The sequence below is a fragment of the Artibeus jamaicensis genome, unplaced genomic scaffold (genome assembly GCF_021234435.1).
Source record: "Artibeus jamaicensis isolate MK-2021 breed Jamaican fruit bat unplaced genomic scaffold, CSHL_Jam_final contig_1715, whole genome shotgun sequence".
NCBI classification, from domain to species: Eukaryota; Metazoa; Chordata; class Mammalia; order Chiroptera; family Phyllostomidae; genus Artibeus; species Artibeus jamaicensis.
This window is the reverse complement of record NW_026521335.1, coordinates 1,459,119-1,477,247: the sequence shown is the minus strand read 5'-3', so window position 1 is coordinate 1,477,247 and position 18,129 is coordinate 1,459,119. Positions and strand designations below refer to the sequence as shown.

General features: G+C 46.4%; 1 protein-coding gene across 1 annotated transcript; it reads right to left on the bottom strand.

Annotated features, from left to right (window-relative positions):
• Positions 1-5,578: 5,578 nt before the first annotated feature.
• PGLYRP3 (peptidoglycan recognition protein 3) lies at positions 5,579-17,577 on the bottom strand. The gene is made up of 8 exons (XM_037126631.2): positions 17,568-17,577; positions 16,958-17,065; positions 15,857-16,058; positions 11,939-12,057; positions 10,786-10,935; positions 9,380-9,578; positions 6,924-7,042; positions 5,579-6,259 (listed from the first exon to the last, which is right to left on the bottom strand). Exons 1-8 carry the CDS (start codon positions 17,575-17,577, stop codon positions 6,060-6,062), a joined length of 1,107 nt encoding a protein of 368 aa, XP_036982526.2. The 3' UTR covers positions 5,579-6,059.
• Positions 17,578-18,129: the final 552 nt, after the last annotated feature.

The following is an 18,129-nucleotide window of genomic DNA, read 5'->3' as shown; positions in this document are numbered from 1 at the left end:
GGGGTGAGAGGTGCATTACTAGCCATCATGGAAGGACCTGCTGGGCCAGTGGGGCTGGCTCATGACCCAATGGTACAGCAATCTTGGATTGCATTGCTGTTATTATTATTATTATTATTACAAGATGAATTCAGAACTGTACCATTTACTTGGGGTTTTTACATTATCACCCTGTTCATTGAAGAATATAAATAAATTGAGGGAAATAGTTCAGTGAACTCTGAGTCAGGAGACCCCTGGGAATTTTCCCCACTTCTAGTCACCAGTTGTAGGAGGAATGTGAGCAACCTGGAAGACAGTCTGATATTGTGTAGACAAAGGGACAGAAGTTTGGCTCAGCCCTGGCACACACTAGGTACGGGAACTTACAAAGTGACTTTGTCTCTTGAAGCAGAGCCTCAGTTCCTGCAGCTACGAAATAAGAATGACAGCCCCTGCCCTATGAGCTGTCTCAAGGATCAAATAAAATCACAAGTGTGTGCCCAGCATAGAGTCTGCACAGAGGAAAGACCACTGAATGTTATTAGGCATTCAACCCTCTCGATTATCCACTTACGATGTCCATGCTGTGGGTCTGCTGTAATCTGGTTTGACCCCAGGTAAGTTTCTTTCTGATCCCTCCATCTTTATACCCTGGGCCACTTCCCTTCCTTCACCGCCACCCCCCACAGGGTAAGCCAGTGGGAGCTCAGTAGGGACAGGCCAGACAAACCACCTGTACTTGGCACCTGCTGCTAGACAAGTCAATAGACAATCATTGCACTTGTTCTCAGAGCTTGTGATCACACACATCTAAAATGTCTACTTAGCACCTACTATGCACCACAAGCAGGTATAGGCATGAGTGGGGTAAGCATGGTCTCTGCCTTCCTGGCACTTATAATCTAGTCGGAAAGTCAGACAGTGAAACCAATTGAGAGAGAGAGACAGGGACAGAGACAGAGGGAGAGAATGAATGAGAATGAATTATAAATGAAGAGTGCCAGAGAATAAAATGGGAGAATGTAAAGTTGGGAGCTTCAAGAGCCAGACTCTTAGAAGAAGGGACGTGTGAGCTGAGCACTGGAGAATGAGTAAGAAATACAACCCCCACCCCCAGGTACCAAAGGGCTCTTGGCCATGCTGAGGAGGAATCTTCAGGTCCCCACCATGGGAGGCACTTCTCACTCCAGCCCACTGTGGAATGTCCCCCAGAGTCCCTGCCACACCTCCCAGGGGCTCCCACCCCTACCCATCACCCCTCCCAGGTAATAATACCCTCCCTCTTTCAGAGCGGCTTTTCTCTTCTAATTGAGGCCCTGCCCCAGTCAGCCCTGCCCTGCATTACCTGCTGGACAAGAAACACACCTGTCCTGATTCTGCGTGGCTCAGAGCCTCTGGAAAATGTGTACCTTCCCCAGAGCAACCCCACCCTTGGCCTTCTGCCCCCTCCTCCCACTCTTCAGCATTCTTGGCAACCTTGGAACAGGTAGGACTTGGTTTGGGGGCAGAGTGGAACCAGTTGGTGGGAGTCTGCAGGGGTAAGGCCCAGGACCCCTTTTCCCACTGTTTCTTCTGCACTGCCATATTCTAAAGCAGAAGAGAAAGGCAAAGACAGGGACAGTCACAGAAGCAGAAGGGCAGGCAGAGAGAAAATGAGAAGCACTGAGAGGTAGGGAGGGAGGAGGCAGTGTGAGAGGAAGAATGTAAAGACGGGCCAAGAGGTGCAATGAAGACAGAGGCAGAGACAGAGGCTTTAGATGAAGACTAAAATGTGGGGAAAACAAAACCAGGGAGACAGAGGAACAGCCAGCCAGCATAAGGAGAAGGTGGGCAGGGGCCTCAGGGAGAAAACTTTCCTGATGGGCCAGCAAGCCACTGTTGGCCACAGGCTGTGGTTACCAGTGAGGAGGTCACAGAAACCTGTGAGGGCAGCAGGGGCACATGGGTGCTGGAGAGTGTCTTCCCCTGAATCCCACAATGATGGGAGGGCACCAGAGAGCAGGAGCAGTGGATGGCCTGGAACTAAGATGGAATTGACCTGTGAGAACTCTGACATGCCACAGTAGTGGTGGGTTTCAGGGAGCATGAAGACACTGGGATTTTTCACTCTGTGACAAATGTCCCAAGAACAGCTGAGGGAAGAGCTGCTTCTACTCACCCCACCCTGCTGGTGTGGATTTTACCCTTCCATTCCACAGACCCATAGGTGGCCCCCAGTGTGCCAGGCCCTGAACTGGGCCCTGGGAATACAGAGACCAGGAAGGTACAGTTACATCCTTGGAGCCCAGGTCAAGAGAGAAAAATCCAGGGGGAGGTTGGGGACAGTGATGAACTACCAGAAGGCCCAGGCCAAGCCCATGGTCACCAAGGGGAGGGGGTGTTATTTCTAGTCTGGAGAAGCAAGAAGCATTCTGGAAGCCCTAGCCTTGTTAAGTATCTTAAAACCTGGTGGAATTGGCCCTGGCTGATGTGGCTCAGTAGATTGAGCACCGGCCTGCAAACCAAAGAGTCATGGGTTCAATTCCCAGTCAGGGCAGGTGCCTGGGTTGTGGTCTGGGTCCCCAGTTAGGGGCACCCAAGAGGCAACCAGGTTGTTGATGTATTTCTCGCACAACAATGTTTCTCTCAGTCTCTTTCTCCCTCTCTTCCCATCACTCTGAAAATAAATAAATAAATAAATATATATATACATACATACCATCGTTTTTTAAAAAACTGGTGGAATTAGAGAGATCAAGAGTGAGCTGGGACTTCCAGCCAAGATGGAGGCATAGGTGGAAATACTCTGCCTCCTCACACAACAAAAATTAAGGACAACAAGGATTTAGAAACAAAAATACAATCCGAACAGACAGAAAATTGAGCTGTACGGAAGTCTGACAACCATTCAACCAAACTGGTAAGAGGGGCAAAGTCAGTGGCCAGCAGAGAGGGGTCTTGGCAGGAAACGGTGGTGGCTGCCAGACCCAGGAGTACAGGTGGTGTGGGCCTGACCATGATCACACATTTGTGCACAGATAAACTAGGCGAAAATGGGCAGCAAGACAGACCACGCAACCCAGGGCTCCAGCACTGGGAAATATATCTTAAAAGCACCAATTGAAAAGGTGCCAGGAGAGACTCTTAGCCTCACAGGAGAATTCACTGGAGAGACCCACAGGGTCCTAGAATGTACACAAGCCCACCCACCCGGGAACTAGCACCAGAAGGGCCCAATTTGCTTGTGGGAAACAGCAGAAGGGACTGAAATCAGAGAGAGAGCGGAACAAGCACCATTGTTCCCTCTCTGAGCCAGCCCCCACATAAGCGTCACAACCCCATGACTGGGTTGCCCCACACTGGTGTACACCTAAGGCTCCACCCCTCATACATAACAGGCATGACCCGACCAAAAAATTATGGCTCAAACATAAGAACAAATCAAAGCCCCAGAGCCAATACTTTTAAGCGACCAAGAGATAGCCAACCTACCAGATACACAGTTCAAAACACTAATGATCAGGATGCTCACTGAAGTGGTTGATTTTGGTCCCAAATTAGATGAAAAAATGAAATCTACACTAAGTGAAATAAAGGAAAATGCACAGGGAACCACTAGTGATGGAAAGAAAACTGGGATTCTAATCAATGGAGTGGACCAGAAGGAAGAAAGAAACATTCAATCAGAAAAGAATGAAGAAACAAGAATTCAGAAAATGAGGAAAGGTTTAGGAACCTCCATGACATCTTTAAATGTTCCAACATCCAAATCATAAAGATGCCAGAAGGAGAAGAGGAAGAGTAAGAAATGGAAGACTTATTTGAACGAATAATGAAGGAGAACTTCCCCATTCTGACAAAGGAAATAAACTTCCAGGAAGTCCAGGAAGCTCAGAGAGTCCCAAAGGTGGACCCAAAGAGGAACACACCAAGGCACATCATAATTACAACACCCAAGATTAAAAATAAGGAGAGAATCCTAGAAGCAGCAAGAGATAAGGAGGCAGTTACCTACAAAGGAGTTCCCATCAGACTGTCAGCTGATTTCTCAAAAGAGACTTTATAGGCAAGAAGGGGCTGGAAAGAAGAGTTCCAAGTCATGAAAGGCAAAAACCTACATCCAAGATTGCTCTATCCAGCAAAGCTTTCATCTAGAATGGAAGGACAGATAAAGTGCTTCTCAGATAAGGTCAAGTTCAAGGAGTTCATCATCACCAAGGCCTTATTATATGAAATGTTAAAGGGACTTATCTAAGAAAAAGAAGATAAAAAACATGTACAGTAAAATGACAGCAAACTTACAATTATTAACAACCACACCAAAACAAAAACAAAAGCAAACTAAGCAAACAGCTAGAACAGGAACAGAATCACGGAAATGGAGATCACATGGAGGGCTATCAGTGAGGGAGTGGGGAGGGGGGGAAGTACAGAGAACAAAATATTTTTTTAAAACCCTGCCTGATGATAAGAGATGTAAAACACTCTAGAAGCAAAGACACAGTATAAATACTAAATGTATAGGAAAAAGTCCATATTTCTGATTCCTTCTATTTATCTCTCTCCTTCCTCCTCCTTCCTTTGTTTCCAGATCAGGCAACACAAGAACCAGCTCCTGTGCTGCTAGTGACCAGCAGTACTAGTCTGCCCTTGTCTCAAAGAAGGGGTCATAGTTCAGCCCACTGCTGAGTTGGCTGGGCAGGAGCAGGCAGCAGGTACTAGGCAGCTTTAATGGACTCAGCCCAGGCTTGGGTCTGGAGAAGCAAATAGTCCCTGTCTTTAGGAAGCACTGGGGTGAGAGAGATGAGGTCCTTGGATGTAGGGGACCGGTTTGTCTTGGCCTGGCAAATGTGACTCAGCTCTGTATGGAAAACCTACAGAAGCAAAGTGGTGGGCAGGAGCCAGACCTTCAAACTGGGTTTTCCCGTGGGAATCAGGCCTAGAAAATGCCTACAGATTGTTATGGCTTGCTCTTGCTAAAACTCCCTCACCCTGGTCTAAAGCAACAAATGTGTATTGTCTATCTTTAAGATAATTTCCAAAGCCTATGTGAGCTCTCCCAAGGACAGAGCTAGCCAGCTCATTGTCATCCCCCTCTGCATGTTATTTTTATTTCCTTGATTATACCTAGAATGTAGACAAATAATATTCCATGTGATAGATAATAAGTCTTTCTTTAATGTAAATAAGACCCAAGGAAAACAATAAAAGCCTGTCTAGGCAAGGGTTGGAGCACTCCCCTCTTGAGGGAGTGGCTGAGGCACCCATAGGTACTCACCCCTTGAGAGATTAGTCATGCCTGTTCCCTTTTTCCACACAGGATTGTTGTCGCCTGTGCATTGATTCTCACTGTAAGCCACAACAGGCAGACTCTGCTGGACAGGGTCTGCTACACTTAGAGACACAGCAACTATTACAAACAAGTGACCAGAGCTGGCTGTGAAACTGGGAAGGAACTCAAACAGAGAATGTTGGCAAGATGGGGGACTATCCAAGAAGGGTTCCCCAAAGAGGGGATGATGAGCAAATTTAAAAAGAAATGGAGACTTGGAGAACTCATTCATTTATTCATCCAGTTCTTCCACAAATAAGTATAGCACCTACTGGATTCCAGACAATACAGAAGGACTGGGGACACAGAGATGAGTAAAACCGGACCACCTCACAATGTAGTGGAGGCATACATGTCTAGAAACAAGTCCTGAATAAGGGCTACATCCATGTGTGGACAAGTCAGTGTGTGAGCAGACAGAAGGGGTGGGGGAATTGACCCAGGTCCTGTGTGAGGCTCAGGGTTGCTGCCCAGACTGCAAGGAAGGCGTGAAGGCAGAGGGGTGCATACAAAGAAGCAAGAAGTCAACCAAGGTCTAGCCATTGTGTCACTGGCCTGAGGAGGTGGGCAACCAGGGGAAAGGAAGAAGAGGAGAAGGGAAGGCTGGGCCCAGACTCAGGGCTGGCATGCCTCTACAGTGATTGAGGGCCACTGGAGGATGATAAGAGGAGACAGAAGTTGGCAGGGAGTGGACATGAGGCATTGAGCCAGGATAGAGAGTGAGAACAGGGGAGGTCCAGGGGCCAGGTGGGTGGTGAGTGCAGTCTCAGAAGGAGCTGGTACCTCCTCTCTGTTTGAAGTGGGGCCAGGTACTGATGATGTCATACAAAGCCTTCCCAGGGGACAGAACGTTGACAATATCACTGTGCCCCACCAACAGGTAGTTGGGAGTCAGGTACCCCTTGTCCACTGCACACTGGATCAGACTCTGGGCTGCCTCCAATGCTGCGGCATTTGGTGGCTTTTCTGAAAAACACATATACATGTCAGTCATCAGAGTCTCAAGGTTACTTGCTCAGAGTAGGGCCAAGCACCTGCATTCCAATCTCCCTCTCCCACACCCCTATCACCATAACCAACAAATTCACATAATCTGTGGCAGCCCGACACAATGAGAAAACAAAGTCATTGTGTTCCCTGACTCCTCTTTGCAAAGCTTCTTCTGGAAAGTTCAAAATTGCTCTGGACGATAACTGCATCATAGCACACAGCTTCTCAGCAGGCACCAGGAGGCAGACATGGCACCACTGGACTGTCAATGCTTTACCGTAACAGATAGTGATGGTCCTCAACATTGTTGCCATGGTTACCAAGGAAGAAAATGCCTTTGCTGACTGAGCCACAAAAGCACCAAAGTTTGCAAAAGATTATATTCTCTCTTGCTCTACATTTGCCTTTGGCATGGCCATAAAGATAGATGGAACTGGGTAAGCAGATGGGTAAATCTGGGGGAAATCTTTCTGCCTGGGAGGAACTTCTGGTGACCGCATCCTATATTGAGTCCCTGAAAGCTAAAATGCACCACTGACACTGCCAGACATCACAAGTTTGCCTTGTCCTTCATGCTCCCCAGACATTCCACATGAAGCTTCACCACCCAGAACCCCTCTGCCCTGGGCTCACTCCTTACCTACAAAGTTGCCCATGAAGGCAATTCCCAGGGCAATATCATTGTATCCATAGGTATGAGAGCCTTGGATATGCCAGCCAACTCCTTCATACACACCACCATCCTGACCCACCAGGAAGCTAGGATTGGGCAAAGAAAAATGCAGGGAGTCACTCTGGGAAGAATTGGCTTCATTCACTCCTAAATCATTCATTCATTCTTTCATTCATTTGTCATACATTGACTGATGTCTGCTATGTGCCAATGTGCACAAAGACAAAAAAGATAAACAAAAAAAGCAATCACAGTCTCTGAATGAAAGCAGTGAGCTCAGAGTGACAAGCCATGATAACAGCAGCTTCAGTTCACTGCAACGTGGCCTTTCCCACAATGCCCCTGAATAGGGGCATTCCAAGGTGACCAGTGACTGCCTTGACATTAGTACATTTTCTCTTCTGAATTACACTGGCCCTGCTGACCCCTCTTTTCTTAAAATGTTAAGTTTCCTGGGCTTCCAGGAGCCACACCTTCCTGATTTTCCTCCACTATGCTGGTTTCTTGCAGGTCCCTCTCCCATTCCCTACCCCTTCCCTAGAAAGTGGTGCTCCTCAGGATTCCAGTCTAGCCCCTTCTCTCATCTCACTCAGCATGTTTTTCCTACACAATCACCCAGTCCCATAGCTTCAATTACTCTCTATAAAAACCAACATGTCCAAACCACTCAGCTTCTCCTGTGATTTCCTCAGCCAGAAAATTAGGCATCACCTGAATGCCTCCCCCTCCCTCCCCCAGCCCCATCCAATCATGAGTCAGGGCTTGTCAATTGTCTCTCTTGTCTCCATGCCAGCTGTTGCTACTATGATGCTCCAGGTCACCACCACCTTTTGTCTGGATTTCTGCAATAATTCCCTGCCCAGAGTTTTGCCCACTTCCATCCCATTCCTAAAATAGCACCTGGAATGACTGTTAAATCTGAATCCTATCATAGGGCATGACTTTCTAGTTGCTTTCAAATTGAATCTGTAAGAACCCACTTCAGGGCCCTTTGTGATGTGCCTCCTGTTGGCCTCTCCAGTCTCACCTCTCACCATTTTTCTCTAATATCTACTTTTACATATGAGTTAAAGTTCTTCAGTTCCTCAAAGATATGTGCTCTGTCTAGACCCCAGGCCTTAGCATATGCTGCTGTCCTCACCTGGATATTTCTTGCCCCTCTTTGCCTGAATAAACCCCACTCCTTATCCATGCCCCAACTTAGATGCCCCTTTACCTGGAGCCCTGCCTGACACACTCACTCCCGCAAAAGCTTGCTAATGATTCATCCTGTGCCTATCCTATTCCTCATCCATTAGAGTGCCTCACTCTTACTTGTCCTTATGAAGTTTGCTATCTTCTCTCTCACCTCCACAGGGGAAGGAACCATATTCATCTTGCTGAGCACTGGGCATGGAGCAGACACCCAATGAATACTGGTTAAAATGTTAGAAAACAGTGAGTGAGGGGGTGTTTTGTCTTGATTACAGTCAACATCAGGATTAGAGATGCATCATGAGGCTGGAGGATGAGGGGGGCACCATAACAGGTTTTGAAAGTCAAGGAACAGGATGGAGCCCCTGAAAGCTGAACAAGAAAGGAAAACTAATATCCCTTAGCTTCTGGCATTTTCCATTCAGGGTTTTCAAATTTATAGTCCATACCCTGTTATCTGTGCTGAAGAACCATAGTAAGACTGTGGAAGGTCCTGCAAAGGGCAGTAGCAGCTTCTTCTATTTGTACAGGCTGCTTTTACAGTGGGAGTTAAGAGGAGAGGCAGCCAGCCCAGAACAAGTCACATGCCAAAGTAAATCCACCTGAGACTTTGCAAAAGCTGTTGTGATTCAGTCACAGATGAATGATTGCAATTTATCCTCCTCTAACACTGCATCCATTCTATGAAATTTCAAGGCAACTTCAATTTAGCTTCTGGTATTCCATTAACTCAATGTGTTTCTTTATGATAGACCTGGTATTAAAAGGACCAAAAAAGAACATTCAAATTTCACTCTTCATCTTCAAGTATTGTCATTCCAGTTGTAACTAACATCAGAGGGAGCAAGTTCAGGTTGGGCCAAACTGAGGAAGAGGGTGAGCAGGGCCTGTGTCTCTGAGTGGTTGGAAGGGATTAAATAAAATAGGCACAATCTTCAGTGGTCTTCCATAAGACCACTTACATAAGGGTCTCACAGTCTTGCTTTACCACTATTGCTTCTAATGTCTCCTTTTCAGATTCTTCCCTTGAAGAGAAAGTGCCCAGGAGAGAATCTAACCCTTAGCTATGTCTGAATGATAGTCCAGAATCTTACACAAATAAAATGTCATGTCTTATGTAAAGCCCTTGGCACAAAGAAGAGGCTCAGTAAATATTGGTTCCCTCCCACAGCCCTCCTTCCTATAGCCTTGAAGAGAAGGAGGGTAAAATTTCCACCAGTCTCACTTACTGATATCCAATGTCACAGAAGTTCAGTTTGTCCATGTGGTAGGACTGTGTGTCTCGGACACGAGCCTGACAGTCCATGGATGTGCTGCAGGTTGCCCCAGCAGTGTGGATGATGATGACATATTTGGCTGGGATGTTCATTTTAGGGCAGTATGTCTCTCTGGCTTCCCAAGTTGACCGCGTGATGATGCTGGGGCAAGCTGTGGCAAGGTGAAAAACCAAGGCCATGGGGATGCATCTGTGCCCACCAATGGATAATCACACCACTGCAGGATGACCTACTCCTCAATCACCCCAACCTCTGGCACCATGGGCACATCCTAACATGAACTCAGCTGTGGGGCTCTAGGAGAGGCCAGATAGGGAATGTCTGTGTCAGGTGGCTACAGTCAGTGGACGGGGCAAAAATCTACAGGTTCTGATTACAACTATGGAAACCAGTGTGTGAGCAGAAGTGAAAGAACTATTGATCACACAGAGTTGGCCATTCCCTTCAAAAGACCTAGTGTACCTACCTGCCTGAATATGCATTTCAAATATATGCAGGTGTGTGTACTTATGTAAGAGGACCAAAATGCAGAAATCAGTTGACTCTCTAAACTGATCACATGCACACATGGAAGTAATTTGAAATCTATAAAGAAATCTATAAATGTGAAAAGATTATCATTTATTGAAGATAGCACCTGTCGGAAAGCAATAAAAACTTTAGAGATTTACAATATTTAAAAGGTTAATACAAAATATTCCTGAGTCCAAGAAAAGTTCCACTCTAGCAGAAAGCATTAAGCTACTGAAAGTGTTCATTAATTGTACTGGTTTTAGGTTGCTGCTTGCTCACCCCAAAACAGGGCATGATTTTCATCATCCAGTTTCTTGAAATATTCACTCTGATGTCAGAGTAGTCTGTGAAGGCTAGTTTTTTTCACCGCTCTGGTCATGTTGCAGGTTGGCTGAGTTTTGCATTTAGAAAGGTTGTGTGTGTGTGCTCACATAATATACACAAGTTTGTGTGTGTGTTTACTTCCCCATTACCATGCTTTATTTTTCTCTAAGACTTCCTGCCATCTGACATCACATGTATTTTACTTGTTGATTTCTTTATTTTCTGTCTTTCTTCACAGAAAAATGAAGTTTTTTTCTGTTTTGTTCATGGTTGTAGCCTTAGTACCTAGAAAAGCACTTAGTATTTGGTAAATATCAGTTGATGAAGTGGAAAATGTGTGTACATACATATTTATGTCAAAAGTGGCTCCATGGCTATGTCATTCCAGTGGGAAGGAGAGATCAGGAAAGTGCTCTCTCAGAATTTTCTGGATCTCAGTGTGAGGTGTCCTCAATCCAAGAAACTGTCCCTAATTGTTGAGTGTCATTGGGAGGAGGGTGAGCTGGGACTGAGGATCTTACCTTTCCTGGGCACTGGCTGCTTATGGGCTGGGCACACCTCTTCTTCCAAGAGAAGTGGCTGAATATACCTGGGTGACAGATGACCTTTCCGAATGGCATAGAAGATCAGGTCCTCTGCAGCTGATAAGGCAGCTGGGCTGGGATTTCTGCCTGAGAGAAGATGACATGGAATACCAAACTGTCAGCAAGAAACTTCAACCCAGTCTAGACCTGGAGGGAGGATAAGATGACCACCTGAGCCTGACTAGCTGATGAATAGGAAGAAAGGAAGCTGGTCCAGTAGCCAGGACAGGGAGCCTAAGAGTCAAGGAACTACTTGAACAGAACTCTTGGAGACCAAGTTGGTGACCTCTCTCAAGTGCTAAGACTTTTACCCACTACATCTCTAGGTGAAAGAGCTGGGAGGCAATAAAAGCTACATGCAAAGGGAGGCTCACAAGACCAAAACAGGCACTCCCTAGCATGGAGAAAGGGGTGACAATACTTACTTAGTAGCTCCCACAATCCAGCATGGGGCAAGTGCTCTTTTCATCCATTAACTCATATAATTCTCAAATAAAACCTCTAAGATAAGTGTTGCTCCTAGCCCCAGTTAGCAGATGAAGATCTGGCAGGTACCAGTCACTTAGCTATTAGCCCTTGACTCCATCCTGCCCTGTGCTCACCTGTTTTGCCAGGAGCTAAAAACCTATAAAGGACATTCCTCAGACTTCCTTGACTGCTGGCTTTGGTTGGGTCCTCCCCATGGGAGATGCTGGAGGAAGAGAGAGGCCATATTTGTCTGCCTTTGTCAGGTGCAGGCTCAGTGTCACACAACTTCAGACTCCAGAAGTGATGGCAAAACTGTGAGCTCAAGAGGTGTCAGTCTCACTGGAGCACAGACCAGAGAAGAGGAAGAAGACAAAAAGGATACCATGTCATAGAATCCAAGCAAGGAAAGAACTTTAAGACAGTATGAGATAGGCTGAGAAGAGAGGAGTGTGGGCAGCATCTGAGATCTTGCTTCCCAAGCCTACATGGTCAGTTTGACTTAAACAAATTCTATAAAAAATTCAAAAGAAGAAAAAGAAAAGACAGGGGTGTGGATATGAGGGAGTGAAGGAAGAAAGTATAGACAACTCTCTGGCAGGGGGACAGAGGGGATGACCATTACCTTCCTTGGTGCCAAAGAAGGCGAGGCCCAGTGAGATGCTGTTGTAGCCCTGGGTGTGCAGACCTTGGACGTTCCAGCCAACACCTTCATATACCCTGCCATCGTCCCCAACCAGGAAGCTGCCAGGCAAGGAAACGTGGATTGAACGGCAAATGCCTATGACAGGAAACCTCTCACCCATCCTCAGAAGGGAGCGGGTTCTAGAGGCTCATAAAAAGCAATAAATTCAGTGCCCTAACAGTAGGAGACAGGGGGATCACCCAGCTTAGACTTCCCAGACTTCTTTAAATGTTGTTGTGACTTCATTTACATGTGTTTCCTAGAACCTTCCTTTAAAAATAATCATTTGATTTGAAGTGGGATTTGAACCTGAGGACATTAGTTTAACATATTTCAAGGGCATGAAAATGCATTCATCAAGTTTTTAATTATAGAATCAAGCACTTGACATTTAAAACAGCTACGATTCAGGAATTCCTTTTTATTATATGACTTTTTCTTCAGTTTCTCTTCAGGAGTGCCTGTAACTCTTATCACAGAAACTTCTTTAGAATCTTCCCTTTTTCAATTTATTCTTTTAATATATTTTATTGATTATGCTATTACAGTTGTCCCATTTTCTCCGCTTCACTCCCCTCCAACCTGCACATACCCTCCCACCCATGTCCATGGGTCATACTTATAAGTTCTTTGGCTTCTCCATTTCCTATACTATTCTTACCTTTCCCCTGTCTATTTTCTACCCACTATCTATGCTACTTATTCTCTGTACCTTTTCCTCCCTCTCTCCCTCTCCCACTCCTCTGTTGCTAACCCTCTGTGTGATCTCCATTTCTGTGATTCTGTTCCTGTTCTAGCTGTTTGCTTAGTTTGCTTTTGTTTTTGTTTTGGTGTGGTTGTTAATAACTGTGAATTTGCTGTCATTTTACTGGTCATATTTTTTATCTTCTTTTTCTTAGGTAAATCCCTTTAACATTTTATATAATAAGGGCTTGGTGATGATGAACTCTTTTAACTTGATCTTATCTGAGAAGCACTTTATCTGCCCTTCCATTCTAGATGAAAGCTTTGCTGGATAGAGCAATCTTGGATGTAGGTCCTCACCTTTCATGACTTGGAATACTTCTTTCCAGCCCCTTCTTGCCTATAAAGTCTCTTTTGAGAAATCAGCTGACAGTCTGATGGGAACTCCTTTGTAGGTAACTGCCTCCTTATCTCTTGCTGCTTCTAGGATTCTCTCCTTATTTTTAATCTTGGGTGTTGTAATTATGATGTGCCTTGGTGTGTTCCTCTTTGGGTCCACCTTTGGGACTCTCTGAGCTTCCTGGATTTCCTAGAAGTCTATTTCCTTTGCCAGAATGGGGGAGTTCTCCTTCATTATTTTTTCAAATAAGTTTTTCATTTCTTGCTCTTCCTCTTTTCCTTCTGGTACCACTATAATTTGGATGTTGGAATGTTTAAAGATGTCCTGGAGGTTCCTAAGCCTCTCATTATTTTTCTGAATTCTTGTTTCTTCATTCTTTTCTGGTTGGATGTTTCTTTCTTCCTTCTGGTCCACACCATTGATTAGAGTCCCAGTTTCCTTCCCATCACTATTTCCTGTACATTTTTCTTTATTTCACTTAGCATAGTCTTCATTTTTTCATCTAATTTGTGACCAAATTCAACCAATTTTTTGAGCATCCTGATTACCAGTGTTTTGAACTGTGCATCTGATAGGCTGGCTACCTCTTTGTTGTTTAGTTGTATTTTTTCTGGAGCTTTGATCTGTTCTTTCATTTGGGCTATTTTGTCTTGATGCACCTGTTGTGTAGTAAGAGGTGGAGCCTTAGGTATTCACAGGACGAGGTAACCCAGGTATATGGGGAAGGGGTCTGAGAGGGAGCAATGGTGCTTGCTCTGATCTCTGCTAGATTTCAGTCACTTCCCCCACTACCTATAAGCAAATTGGGCCCTTCTGGCACTGATTCCTGGGTGAGCTTGTATATGTTCTAGGACCCTGTGGGTCTCTCCAATGAACTTTTCTGTGAGGCTGGGAGTTCCTCCTGCTGCCACCTCAACCCCCACAGGTGTTTTCAGTCAGAGGTTTGAGGCTTTATTTCCCCGCACTGGAGCCCTGGGTTACTCGGTTTGTTTCCCTCTTCAGTTGTTTCTCCCAGTTTACCTGCATGGGAACGTGGAACCACCCACTCCACAATCCACTGCCTTGCTGGATCTGCCAGCTGCTGCCTTGCCGCAAGTCCTCTCCACCCTGGCTGCCCATTTCCACCCCTCTTACCAGTCTGGATGAATGTTTCTTTAACTCCTTGGTTGTCAGGCTTCCATACAGTTTGATTTTCTGTCATTTATGATTGTTTTTGTTATTGTTATTTTTAAATTGTTGTCCTTCTTTTGGTTGTTCGAGGAGGTACAGTGTATTTACCTATGCCTCCATCTTGGCCAGAAGTCTCCTTTTCCACTTTATTTTTAAAAACAAATGTATTATTCTTTTGTTCTACCTGCACCCTTCTCTTTGCTTCTTTAAATCTTTCTCATCCTCCACTTTCTAACCACAGACTTCAGAATTCATGTCGTCACAACTCTTGCCATATTCAGCTTCCACAGAAAGCTGAACACAGAAAGAATATTCCCTGGAAGTCCTCCAAAGACCCTGAGTGGAGATGGGCCCACTTCGTGCCCTGCGCTAACATCAGCCTGAGGCTCAGGGAGCCTCGGCATGTCCAGCACACCGCTGGCTTTGCTGACAGCACATTCAACATGTTCCAGTGTCACAGTGATTGGCCCACTGTGAACAGTCCCTCAGGGATGCTGTCAGCTGCACTGTACCCACAGGAGGCTGTTAAATTGTCACCACAAAGCCTGACTTAGAGACTCAACGGCTGAAATCCCCTGGAAATGCTCTGGCAGAAGAGGGAACACAGCAGTGACAGCAGTGGTAGTGGCAGTTCTTGTGGTAGGGACAGCAGCTGAGCTATAGTGAACACAGCTTCCCCAGAAAAAGGATGAAGACCCTGCTACCACCCCCAGCCCCAGGGAATCTGGGGCTACAACGGGACCTCCAACTGCTCTTACTTATTTACATGTAAAAATAAATTAATAACATGGGTTACACTTTCCAAATGGGTAATTCAGAAAGCATTTCTATTTGTCTTTAGAATTCAGAGAGGAAAGCTCTATTCCCACAGTGTCTCCCTCCTTATGAAGATAGATAGATAGATAGATAGATAGATAGATAGATAGATAGATAGATAGATCTTCATATATACAGAAAATCAAGGAAATCTTGGCCTCCTTTGATAATCTTCAGCATGGATACCCAGTCTCCATGCCTTACACTTGTCTTAACACGGGGCTGCCCTTGCTCCATCCCCAAAGCCATGCCTCCTATGGAACCCCAGTGTCGCTGTGAGGTGGCCTCTCAGGGTACCTTGTGGGGACTGCTTCTCAGCGTACCTGTCTGTGTGTGAAAGTGGAGCAGGCAGTCTGGGAAGCATTCTGGGTCCATACTCCCCAGTGGTGTGACTTTCTCTAACCTCCCCAAACTACGGTGTACTTAACACCTGAGAAGCAGGGCTGGTAATGTTTCTCCTGCCTGTTCCTCAGAGCTGCTGGGAGGGCCCACATGGGTAATATTTGTGAAGACCTTCTAAACCATGATGTCCTGCGAGCTGCAAGAGGGCAGCTGTGGGGACAGCATGAGGCCCCTTGCTTCCTTCCCAGATCTCCTAGAGTCCTAGACCACATCTGAACAAGCGGCTCAGGGCCTCCCTCCTAATGATCCTGGGAGGATTTGGGATGTTGTATGTTTACTTTAGCACTTTGTAGTTATTTTTTTTATTAAATTTTATTTAGTTACTTTGTAGTTATTTTTAAAAGCAGAATGAATGAGAAAACAGAGGACAAATGGAAGGCTCTTACTTGTAGGCCACATCGCACCAGCCTTTGGTGTAGATGGAACGGGACTGAAGGTCCCGCAGCTTCTGGCTACAAACATTCTGCTCCTGGCACTCCATCCCCATGAGCTGGTCCGAGATGACATAGGCCACAGGTGGGGTCAGCAGGGCCCTGCAGGTCAGGGATTGTGCCCCCCACTCCTTGCGGGAGACAATGGTGGGGGTACCTGCAGGGGGTGGGAAGGATGGCACATGGCAGCTCCTACTCAATTCCCCTGACAGGCTGCCAGCACCACCCTTGTCCTCTCCTGCCCTGATGGGGGGACAGGCCCTGGGGGAGGCATTCGCCACCCACAGCCTGCCCTTCACATTCTCTATAGGCTGTTTAGGCTAAAAAAATTTCCCCATTGGACTCTGTGTTCAGCCTGGAAGTCAAGTTGCCTTCTTCTCCAAACACTGGCTTCTTGTACTTCCCTAGAAGACATCCCATCCTCAACTCCTCTTAGGCCGGCTTCTCCCTCGAGGCCTTCAGGAAATAGCCCAGGGACACTCACACCCAACCCTCGGGCCAAGCTACCTCCTCTTGAAGCACCTCACCTGGATACCTTAGGAAGCACTGTCCTCATTAGCAAATGTCCCATTGTGGCATTTGCCACAATTAGAGAATTGTGTCTTTTGTCTGGCCCTCCCCTCACAAAGGTGACTCTCAGGAAGTTCTGCCACTCTTCTCAAACTAGAGACTCCCAGATCCAGAGCCCACAGGAAGTTCCATAAGCATCAGGTACATATTTCTCTCTTTCAGATGAAAAGTCACTGTGGGCAGGGCTGTGAGAGCCCTAAGGGCCCCAGTTCCCCTAAGGCTCCATGTCTGTGTCCATCTTGGGGCCTCTGGAAGCTCACTCAAGGACAGGATGTCTCCACCCTCCTACTGAGACCTGGAATTAGGGGCTTTGTCTTTCCTCCCCAGGGCCTCTCTCCTTTCTGCACCTCACCTTTGCCTGAGGGCTCCAGACGATCCTTGGCACTCTCTGGCAAATGCCCCTCTTGGGATCCCACCCACCCCCACCCCACTGCAGTGAAGTCCTGAGAAGCATTCTGGCCACCTAAGCAGCCCCAGCCACCTCACCATTGCGACCCTTTTGAATGAACTGTGAGATGCCAACAAACAGGTCCACAAGCTGCTCCGACACTTCTTTGGCTTGGGTTTCATTCCAGGAGAACCAAGGGGAATCCCCTACAAAGGAACATTGCACTTGGTGCTGGTCCTTACAGAATACCTGGACTGTCACAGAGGCGTGGGCTCCACATCCCTGCCCCACAGCCCACAGCCTCTCTGCCTGTCCAAGTTCCCTGGCTTCCTCTAGAAAGCAAGGCAGAGATGTTTCTTTCTGGCCTCCCCCTCCCCCTGCCTCTCACCCTCATGTTCCCATCTTCCCACAACCCTCCCTCCATTTCAGGTCCTCTGCAGTCTCTCTGTCCCTTATCTGAACAGCCCAGACTTTCCCACTTCACCTGCTTACCTATTAATAAGTCAGAATGTCCCATGCCAAAATGTCATCATCATTTTGAGCTAACTCACAAACATATATTAAACACCTACTTATCCAGATAAGCTTCTTAAAATATAGAAGTTTTCCAACTGTTGTGACTGCTCTTACAAACTAGATTTTTTAGATAGGATTAATTGAGGATTAGTCATTACAAACATGTCTCATCCCCCTCTGCCTGTCCAGCACCTGAGGTCATGGGAGCAATAACCCCTACAAGCAGCAATGTCACCAGTATCGCCACCCACAGGCCATGCTTTGTAGGTTACAAAGCATTTTCAAGAACACTATCAGATTTGTGGCTTAAAACAACCGTATAAGATGAGCAAAGCAAATCAACTACTCCCTCTACACAGATGAGAAACTAAGGATCAGAGAGGTTAAGTTACTTGACTAAGATGACACAGGCCTTAAGCTGTGGACTTGGATCCTGACCCAAGCTTTCTGGCCCCAGAGCAATGTTCATAACTACTAACCCTCTCCAGCTTCCCCAAAGTTGTCAGATGACCTTGGACAACTGACCTTGTCACTGCCACAGTGTGGCCTATTTCTCTGGCTATAAGACAAAGTCAGGAAGGGTCTCCACCAAGGCTGAGATTCTGCACTTTTGTAAAGTCATCAGGAACACATGCATGACCATGACACTGAGGACAAGGTGTGCTTGGCAAACTGGAGAGACTGAGGACTAGAGCCATCTCAGCAGGGAGGAGGGGCCAGAGCTGGGCTCAGAAGGGAAAACATCACCTCACCT